The sequence below is a fragment of the Xylocopa sonorina genome, chromosome 16 (genome assembly GCF_050948175.1).
Source record: "Xylocopa sonorina isolate GNS202 chromosome 16, iyXylSono1_principal, whole genome shotgun sequence".
Lineage (NCBI taxonomy): Eukaryota > Metazoa > Arthropoda > Insecta > Hymenoptera > Apidae > Xylocopa > Xylocopa sonorina.
In genome coordinates this window covers 2,073,802-2,084,374 of record NC_135208.1, presented here as the reverse complement: position 1 = coordinate 2,084,374, position 10,573 = coordinate 2,073,802, and the positions used below count along the sequence as shown (strand labels likewise).

The 10,573-nt window shown below is 35.0% G+C and overlaps 2 protein-coding genes across 3 annotated transcripts in view; one reads left to right on the top strand and one right to left on the bottom strand.

Moving 5' to 3' along the window:
• C1galta (Glycoprotein-N-acetylgalactosamine 3-beta-galactosyltransferase 1) overlaps window positions 1-7,391 on the top strand; it is a 326,221-nt gene extending 318,830 nt beyond the window's left edge. The window contains exons 2-6 of the mRNA XM_076907416.1: window positions 4,054-4,085; window positions 4,361-4,536; window positions 4,610-4,817; window positions 4,888-5,026; window positions 6,839-7,391. Of these exons, the coding sequence (XP_076763531.1) occupies window positions 4,055-4,085; window positions 4,361-4,536; window positions 4,610-4,817; window positions 4,888-5,026; window positions 6,839-7,391 (1,107 nt within the window). The 5' untranslated portion in view covers window position 4,054. The remainder of the gene's footprint in view (window positions 1-4,053; window positions 4,086-4,360; window positions 4,537-4,609; window positions 4,818-4,887; window positions 5,027-6,838) is intronic.
• Trs20 (trafficking protein particle complex subunit 2) lies at window positions 1,047-2,266 on the bottom strand. 2 transcript variants are annotated; one of them, XM_076907425.1, is made up of 3 exons: window positions 1,908-2,266; window positions 1,236-1,472; window positions 1,047-1,160 (listed from the first exon to the last, which is right to left on the bottom strand). In XM_076907425.1, the coding sequence occupies exons 1-3, from the start codon at window positions 1,995-1,997 to the stop codon at window positions 1,062-1,064; spliced, it is 426 nt and encodes a 141-aa protein (XP_076763540.1). In that variant the 5' UTR covers window positions 1,998-2,266; the 3' UTR covers window positions 1,047-1,061. The 2 variants fall into 2 exon arrangements, with proteins under 2 accessions (XP_076763540.1, XP_076763541.1); XM_076907426.1 differs by having other exon boundaries at window positions 1,236-1,469.
• Window positions 7,392-10,573: the final 3,182 nt, after the last annotated feature.

The following is a 10,573-nucleotide window of genomic DNA, read 5'->3' as shown; positions in this document are numbered from 1 at the left end:
TGATAATTCCAAAATTGTGGATGCTCTTTTGCTGAGACCTTTAAACGCATATTCATTGATAATTCTAAAATTGTGGATGCTCTGTCGCTGAGACCTTTAAACGCATATTCATTGATAATTCTAAAATTGTGGATGCTCTGTCGCTGAGACCTTTAAACGCATATTCATTGATAATTCTAAAATTGTGGATGCTCTGTCGCTGAGACCTTTAAATGCACATTCGTCGATAATTCAAAAATTGTGGACTCTATCACTGAGAATGAGCACCATCGATTGCATTAAACATAATTGCGAAAGACATACAATAACATATGAAATATTAACAAATTGATAATCATTCCATAAAATGGAGAGTAATTATCGATATCAGTACTATCTCACCAATTTCTATAGAAATCAATACTTCGAACAACTTTCTTCTCATACATGTAACCACCACTCGACTTTAATTTTCCAGAAACTTAGAAAAAAAGGTGGCTACCACACAGTTATTTAATTTACTATACTTCATAACTATATTTTTCTTATACTTGTAATCACCACTCGATTTTAATTATCCAGAAACTTAGAAAAAAAGGTGACTACCGCACAGTTATTTAAATTTACTATTTACTGTTTCTATAAGCACATCGCTATAGTCAAACAGTGGTCTGCGTAGGACGGATGGACTTTAAAAAATTCTTTGGATACATAAATCTCAAATACATCAATAATTAGACCAATACAAACTTTATCGTAGCCAAACGCTGTACCAGAATCAGAATTTTGACTTACGTACACACTTTTACTGTATGCAAATCGCATATCTGTTACACAGACTGTTTCTCAGCAATGGCGAAGCGTTTATAGAAACAATAAACAAGTTGCAACTGATGTACAAGTATATACAGGATTCGTGTAGCCGTACGAAGAGTAAACAATGGTTGTACATATAGTATTGACATCGATAATTACCAAATTTGGGTGTTCTCTTCATTTGGACCTACAAAAAACATGAAAATCAATTCCTCCATATCTTGTAACACAACATTTATACAATAAATTACATATTCTGTACAGATTTAAGACGATAGATATTTTCTACCATACAATTGCGCCTTTTTCTCGAAACCAATGGACTTGATAGGCGTGTTTAATTTATAGAACGGATTCATAGAGTACTAAAAAAGAAAGAAAAAGTTTAATCGATACATAGTTTGGATGAAATATTGAAAATCGTTGAATAGATTCTTTACCTTTATATACATTTCATACATTTCGTTAAAGAAATTCTTTATACCGTCCTCGTTTTTACTGTCGTGCACCATGATAAATCTGATGTGAGTCGCTGTGACGAAAGCGCTCACGAACCACTGGTTGAACTTATCCACCACCTTTAAATGCATGTTCGTCGTCTTCCAGGTGTGCTCGTCGGCGAGATCCAACGCGGCGTGCGCGATAAACTGGTTCAGATGCGTGTAATCCTCTTTCTGCTGATAGAAAATGAAAACTGTATTTTATATACAAAAAGTATGTATCGTAACGTTATTGTATGCCTATTTAACATAACGAGATAGATTTAATCAGTGCAATTTCGAAGAAATGATCGTTCGATGTAACAAACTTTTAAACACAACTCGAGTAATAATTTTAGTCAACGATTTTGTGGAAAATTTATAAATTATAGATTTCAAAGTTCGTGAAACTACATACTAAGTTTTAGTTGAAGTACGTTTCAAGAAACACAAAACTCTTTTTATTTGATGCATTGAATCGAAACATGCAAATCTTAACTTTAGACGTTGAACGATTAAAAAGTTATGTGTTCTGAGGACACTTGAGTTATTTTAAAATTAACATAATTGTTTTTATGACACATTTGACAGATCATTAATTTACACTCATAATTGTTATAAAAGACAACTAACCTTCGCATCTTTCCCAGAATTGTTGAACTCGATCTCGAAGAGAGGATTATCGGTGTGGCCAACGATCGCGAAATAATAATTAGCGGTCATTACGTTGACTGACTTAATATCAACAACTGAATTGTTATTACTTAGCACTTAACCTCTATTTATTTACATACATCGCAGATAACCTCACAAATGACGTGTTGCACGATCATTCTTCCAAATTCGCTGTCATACGCAGATATTAAGAAGTAACTTCTTTTGTAGCATTTGTTGTCGATCGAAGCAATTTGCGTTGATTAACACAGAATTTTTGGCTGAAAATGTAATTTTTGTTTGTGAGAGGATTCATTGAACTGTCATGGCGCAATGGCGTGTTACTGCGCATGCGTATTATCACTAGTATACTACTGCGCATGCGTAGTGTCACTAATATACTACTGCGCATGCGTAGTATCACTAGTTTACTACTGCGCATGCGTATTGTCACTAATATACTACTGCGCATGCGTAGTGTCACTAGTATACTACTGCGCATGCGCGTTGTCACTACTGTGCTACTGCGCATGCGCGTCGCTACTATTACTCTATTGCGCACGCGCACCTGACGCAACAATTAATTTACATCGCATCCGCCATTACGAGTTGAGAATCACACAAACTCGCCGGTTAATTTAATAAACATCCAATAACTAATCACATTTATCAAATTCAGCGATGATTGTATATAATAACCGGCAATTATACGTAATCACCAGTTAATTACATTTACTGTACACATGTATACATATATACACACACACACACACACACTAGTAGTTTAAGTTTACACACACTCTCTCTCAAACAAAACACAGACTGCTATATGCTACGTACTTAATAAAAACAAGAGAATGATGATAATTCGAATTTGTATTTAAACGTTCGAACAGTAGAAACATTTAATAACAATCGTTAAATGAATTTAAGCATCGAAAATGGAGATTTCTGCGATAAGTCCAGCTCTGTCGCGTCGCTTCTCGTCGACAACGTCCGCCTGCGTCAGCGTCATTGCTGAGGAATCCAGGAACACGTGCGTCAACGCGAAACAGAGATAAGATCAAGGATAAAATGAGAATGTTCTGAACATCGACTCGTTCGTGGCTCGCACTCTCGTCGAAAAAAAGAAGAAATCCTCTGGCTGTTTGCTGAGCACACAAAGAAGCACACCTGCGAGTTCGACGAGACACAAACACATTCGACACGATTTAGTGCATGTACATTTTTTATATCTAATCAGTGCCTGTACCGATTAGATAACGTATCCATGAATTTTCGTACCACGTCTACATATCAATTGTACTCTTGCTACTCGCTGGTAACGTTCGACAAAACGTTCTCTGGCGTCAATGTAATTTTCAGTCGACAATAGAGAACAATTATTAAGTCTGAATGGAATTTAAGATCGAACAATAACGCATCTGTGCTCTTTATTGTTGCTCGTATCGGCACAGTTGCGTTCAATTCTCGAATGGCATAATGAAAGACTCGTCGCTGCCGGCCCTCGTGTGCGTATCATTAGTTGTACGATATGAGAGCGAGTTAATATCAGAGGAATTAAATGCGTAAGTATTGGTAACTTTGCGTTTCTCGTTCAAACAATTCTTATCTTTGCTTTACGTGAAACTTATTTTATCTTTCGTCGCTGTAAGAATAAAATTTTCTATACATTTTGTCTATTTCTTGTATTAAATTTAGTTGCGACGTCTTACGTTTATAGAAATACTGATTCGGAGGACTGTTGCGATGCGTATGTGTGTGTAAGATTGTAACGATGAATGAAAGAGTGTCTTTTTTTGTTAAAAATTGCCTTTCGTTAACGATCGCCTAGTTTTAAAAATGATTAGAAGCTGCGTTTATATTCTAAAAGAAATTTGAAGGCACTCTGGGTCTTTAAATTGCGATAGAAACCCAAAAAGTCTTCGATTTCTATTTCTATTCTGATTAACCAACTGCGTATTAAAAGTTCACGCAATAAACAGCTCGATATCGTTTATGTTTCAGCAATTTAACGTAACCGGAAGATGTACAAAATATAAATTCTCTAAGAATGCTGAGAAATGAAATTTCTGTGTTGAGCGCGATGCTTGTTCTTTAGAATTACAGCTCCGTACTTTTATACCATGGTTCGACAAAGGTTTCCAAGCATCAACGGTAAACTTGACAGTAATCGTCAGTGGCGTGGAGTCCGTAGAGGCTCAGAAAGCATCGCCTCCCTAAAATATAAACAATAAATACATATCGTTCCATCGTTTCTCTCAGAATGCTTACGTTGTATCTATTTTAGAATCTAGACGAATAAACTATTTATTTTTCTTGCTTTTGGTACTCGTTAATGGTCTTTACGGAGTCACAGCTTCAGCGCACGCCTCTGTTAATCTCTAGATTGAATATTACTCGCTATCGTACACTTTTTGCTTCTTAAACAGGTGTCAGGAGCGGCAAACATTTTCTATTGACTCTTGTTACTGGAATAATCTTTGGATTTCTCTCAGCGTGCCTTCTAATAACAACCACAAGAGACGTGCCATATATGTTTAACTGGTTCTCCGGTAGCTTCGTGCATTCCAGAGACCCTCATCATTATTCGGAGCTAGAGTCAGAGGTGTAGTTAATTTTACGTACAATTTAGAGTCCCTCCGAGTTCAATTCCTAATTTTATTCAACGTAATTAACAGGTGGGACCTGATACGGAGATAAAATTCCATAGCGAAGACGAAGAGTTTCACAAAGACGAGGGCAAAGTCGCTGAGGAGCTGGCGAAGAAGATACGAGTTCTTTGCTGGATCATGACTGGCCCGAAGAATCACCAAAGCAAAGCGTTGCATGTGAAAGCGACTTGGGGGAAGCGGTGCAATATTCTCCTGTTCATGAGCTCCGTTGAAGGTGAATCGATTTTGTCTTTTGCTCTGTACCTTCGATAAGTGTTGGTCAACTGGTGTTTTCTGTTCGCCAGATGCAAATCTGCCTACGATTGTCCTACCGGTGAAGGAAGGGAGAGATAACTTGTGGGCGAAAACCAAAGAGGCGTTTAAATATGCTTACGAAAAGTACAAAGATAAAGTCGATTGGTTTATGAAAGCTGACGATGATACGTAAGTGGTTCGTTGTACAAAAAGGTGAAGTTTGTACAATATTTTGGTCTTGAAAATTGTAATTGTTCATTGGAGCAATATTTATGAGATGATACTTGCAACGAATATGTTGCGCCTTGCATAAATACAGTTGCGCTTTGTTTCTTTTCATTTTAAATGGAAAATATTCATTATATATCATATTATCCGAATTAAAAATGGAAAATTATATGTTAGCAATATTTTAGCAATAGTTCTTGTTGCTAAAATAGCAGTACCTTAGCAATAATTCGTATCGCTAAAATAGCAATATTTTAGCAATAATTTCTATTGTTAAAATAGTAATATCGTAGTAGTAATTTTTGTGTTTTTAAAATAGCAATATTTTAGCACTATTTTAGCAATAATTTCTATTGTTAAAGTAGCAATATCTTAGTAGTAATTTCTGTTGTTAAAATAGCAATATTTTTAGCACTATTTTAGCAATAATTTCTATCGTTAAAACAACACTATTTTAGCAATAATTTCTATTGTTAAAATAGAAATATCTTAGCAGTAGTTTCTAGTGCTAAAATAACAATATTTTAGCAAAGTTTTAGCAATACCTTGGCAAAGTTTTAGCAATAGTTTTCTATTGCAAAAATAGCAGCATCTTAGTAAATACTTTAGCCGTAGTTTTTATTGCTAAAATAACAATGTTTTAGCAATAGTTTCTATTATTAAAATAGTAATATTTTAGTAGTAATTTCTATTGTTAAAATAGCACTATTTTAGCAATAATTTCTATTGTTAAAATAGCAATATCCTAGCAGTAGTTTTTAGTGCTAAAATAGTAATATCTTAGCAGTAGTTCCTATTACTAAAGGAACAATATCTTACCAAAGTTTTAGCAATAATTTCAATTGCAAAAATAGCAGTACTTTAATAATTTAATAATTTAACAATTTTTATATTTTTAATAATTTAACAATAGTTTTTATTGCTAAAATAATAATGTCTTAGAAAATTTTTATCAATAGAGTCTATTGCCAAAATAGCAATATCTTAGCAGTAGTTTTTATTGTTAAAATAGCAATATCTTAGCAAAGTTTTAGCAATAGTTTGTATTACTAAAATAGCAATGTCTTAGCAACAATTTCAATTGCAAAAATTCAGTATCTAAACAATATTTTCTATTACCAAAATAGCAGTATCTTAATGCTATTTTAGCAATATTTTAAATTGCTGTTCTACCAACATCTTAACAATATTTTATCAATAATCTCTATTGCTAAAACTTCAACATCCACCCACTATTTTCCCAACTCTCTCTTCATTCCTAAAGTAACAATATCTTAACAATATCTCCTCTACACTTATCATTACTGAACTATATCAACATCTAAAGAAAAACCCATCAACTAAACCACCAACAACCCTTTCTATTTCTAAAATAGCAATATTTCCTCCACGTTTCTCATTACTGAACAATCATCATCTAAAGAAATATTTAAAGAAAAACCCATCATCTAAACCACCAACAACCCTTTCTATTTCCAAAATAGCAATATCTCCTCAACGCTTTGCAACACAAAACCATACCAACATCTAAAGAAAAATCCATAATCTAAACCACCAGCAACACTTTCTATTCCTAAAGTAAAATAACAATATCACCTCCACACCTTCCTTCACTAAACCATATCAACATCTAAAGAAAAACCCATCGCTTAAACCACCAGCGACACTTCCAATTCCTAAAGTGCAGCAACAATCTCTCCTCCACGCTTTCCATCATTAAACCATATCAACAGCAAAAGAATAATTACTAAATGAACCACCGTCAACTTTCAGATACGTGGTGGTGGAGAACCTACGCTACATGCTCTCATCCTACGACCCAAACTCAGCCCTCTACTTCGGCTGCAGATTCAAACCCTTCGTGAAACAGGGCTACATGAGCGGAGGAGCAGGCTACGTACTTAGCAGAGAGGCCACGCGTAAGTTCGTGGAGGAAGGTCTGCCAGACAAGGCGAAATGCAGATCGGACAGCGGAGGCGCTGAGGACGTGGAAATGGGGAAGTGCCTGGAGAAGATAAACGTGAAGGCGATGGACAGCAGGGACCCGTACGGTCGTGGAAGGTTCTTCCCGTTCGTCCCAGAGCACCACTTGATCCCCAACCACGTGGACAAGAACTTCTGGTACTGGAAGTACATTTATTACGATACCAAAGACGGTCTGAATTGCTGCTCGGACAGCGCAATCTCGTTTCATTACGTGTCGCCGAACATGATGTACGTGCTCGAGTACTTAATCTACCATTTGAGGCCGTACGGGATCACGCACGGCGTCGAGAGACTTACCGCGGAGAGGTCCTCGTCGACGAACGTACCGATCGAATACTAGTCTGCACTTTCTATTCTTATTAACACTTTGACGAGCAAACGACGTCTATGGACGTCTAATTTTTTGACCATGTATACGCGAACGACGGCTATAGCCGTCGAATATTTGGCTATCTGGTACGCAAATGACGGTTATAGCCGTCTAATTCTTGGCGATTGGTGTACATATACAAATGACGGTTATAGCCGTCAAATACTCGGGTATGTGGTACGCAAATGACGGTTATAGCCGTCAAATATTTGGCTATCTGGTACGCAAATGACGGTTATAGCCGTCTAATTCGTGGCGATAGGTGTACATATACAAATGACGGTTATAGCCGTCAAATACTCGGGTATGTGGTACGCAAATGACGGCTAGAGCCGTCAGATGTTTTACTATCTGGCACGCAAATGACGGTTATAGCCGTCCATACAAATTTTAATACTTTCACGAACAAATGACGTCTATAGCCGTCCGATATTTGGGGTTTGTTGCACGCAAATGACGGTTATAGCCGTCGATGCAAATTTTAACGCTTTCACGAACAAATGACGTCTATAGCCGTCCGATAGTTGGTTGTGTGGTACGCAAATGACGGTTATAGCCGTCAGATACTTGGGTATGCGGTACGCAAATGACGGTTATAGCCGTCGATGCAAATTTTAACACTTTCACGAGCAAATGACGTCTATAGCCGTTCGATATTTGGGTGTGTGATACGCAAATGACGGTCATGGCCGTCAGATCCTTGTATAAGCAAATGACGGTTATAGCCGTCAGATCCCTATTTAAGCATATGACGGTCATAGTCGTCGTGCACATTTTAATTAATAAAAAAAGAACAGCGTTGGTGCGAAGTGTACCAACGCGTGCACTAGTTTAATTATCGAGTAACGCATCTAGAAAAAAAGTGATAGCACGCCAGACAGCGTAGTTAGTTGTTTTTTTCTCGCTTTGGAACATTTGGGTATCCAGGGACAAATGACTGCTATAACCGTCGAACCAAAAGTTCAGTCGATTTCATGATTCATAGATCGAAAGATGATTTATTTTGCGGGTATTTTTTTTCGTGAATTAAGTAAATACAATGAATTAGTAAAGAAAATGCTGTATAATCGTCGCGACGGTTATAGCCGTCATTTGCTTCTGGACAGAAAAAATGACTTGCTGAGCAAATGACGGTTATAGCCGTCGAAAGTTTTTTTTTTTTGGAAAAACTGGCAAAATGTGATGATAATTTTCATTTCAAAATGTACAACTTACACTCGATTTCATCTGGCAGTTATAAACAATCGAAAAAAAGGAAAATTGTGTCTCTGAGGGCGATTGTAAAGCCAAAAATGTGTTTCTGAAGGCGATTGTAAAGTCAAAAATGTTTCTGAGGGCGATGGTAAAGTCAAAAATGTTTCTGAGGGGGATCGTAAAGTCAAAATTGTGTTTCTGAGGGCGATTGTAAAGTCAAAATTGTGTTTCTGAGGGCGATTTTGAAGTAAAAAATGTGCGTCAAAGTGTTAAACGAGCATTTTATTTTAGAATAAGCAACGACGAACGACCTCTTCTTCTTTATATATTTCTAAAACGATGGATTAAAGATTGACGAGCTGTCTTCTCGAAGCGTAAAGAAGTCCAATGAGTTCTCTATTGGGTTTGAAGATGATGGAGATGACGAGTGGATTATTGTAATATTGAGTTCCATCGGGATTGGTCCTCGTATAAATGAATATATATGTACAATAAATTAATATATGTTTATAATAAAGCTTTAAATTCCTTTTCTACTGTCTGTTTCCTTTTTTTTTGGTTTTACGAAGGGTTTAGAGTAATTTGGGAGTAATTAGGGTATTGTTCTTCTGCTTTTTTTGGTTCTACGAAGGGTTTAGAGTAATTTGGAATTAATTGGGGTGTTATTATACTTTCAACTTATTGGTTTCTTCTTTTTTTTTGGTTCTACAAAGAATTCAGAGTATTTTGAAATTAATTGGGATGTTATTGTACTTTGAACTTAATTGATTTCCTTTTTTTTTTTTGTTTCTACAAAGAATTTAAAGTAATTTAGAATTAATTGGGGTATTGTTCTTCTTTTTGTTTTGTTTCTACAAAGAGTTTAGAGTAATTTGGAATTAATTAGGGTATTCTTCTTCTTTTTTTTTGTTTCTACAAAGGATTTAGAGTAACTTGGAATTAATTGGGGTGTTATGCTACTTTGAACTTAATTGAATTCTTATTTTTTTTATTTTAGAAAGGGTTTAGAGTAATTTGGAATTAATTGAGGTATTATTCTTCTTTTTTTTTGTTTCTACAAAGGGTTTAGAGTAATTTGGGATTAATTGGGGTATTATTGCACTCTGAACTTAATTGATTTGATTCTTTTTTGTTTCTACAAAGGTTTTAGAGTAATTTGCAATTAATTGGTGTATTATTGTACTTTGAACTTAATTGATTTCCTTTTTTTTGTTTCTAAAAAGGGTTTAGAGTAATTTGGGTGTTGTTCTTCTTTTTCTTTTGTTTCTACAAAGAATTTAGAGTAATGTGGATTTAATTGGGGTCTTATTGCACTTTGAAATTAATTGATTTCTTTTTTTTTTTGTTTCTACGAAGGGTTTAAAGTAATTTGGAATTAATTGGGATATTATTATACTTTGAAATTAATTGAATTCTTTTTTTTCTGTTTCTACAAAGGGTTTAGAATAATTTAAAATTAATTGGGGCATTATTGTACTTTGAACTTAATTGATTTCTTTTTTTTTTGTTTCTACAAAGGGTTTAAAGTAAGTTGGAATTAATTAGAGTGTTATTATACCTTAAACTTATTGTTTTCTTCTTTTTTTTGTTCTTACAAAGCGTTTAGAGTAATTTGGAATTAATTGGGGTGTTATTGTACTCTAAACTTAATTGGTTTCCTCCTTTCTTTCGTTTCTACAAAGAATTTAGAGTAATTTGGAATTAATTGGGATATTATTCTTCTTTTTTTTTTGTTTTTACAAAGGGTTTAGAGTAATTTGGAATTAATTGGCGTGTTATTGTACTTTGAACTTAATTCGTTTCTTATTTCTTTTCTGTGTATCTAGTCAAGCATCAGAAATAAATGTATTGAAGACAGTAGAATGATGTAAAAGATAGTAAACTTGTATGAAAAAGTAAGACAAAAATGTGGAACATTTTTTTTTCTTATTTGAAGCTTCGTTTCAAAGAGAATTGTG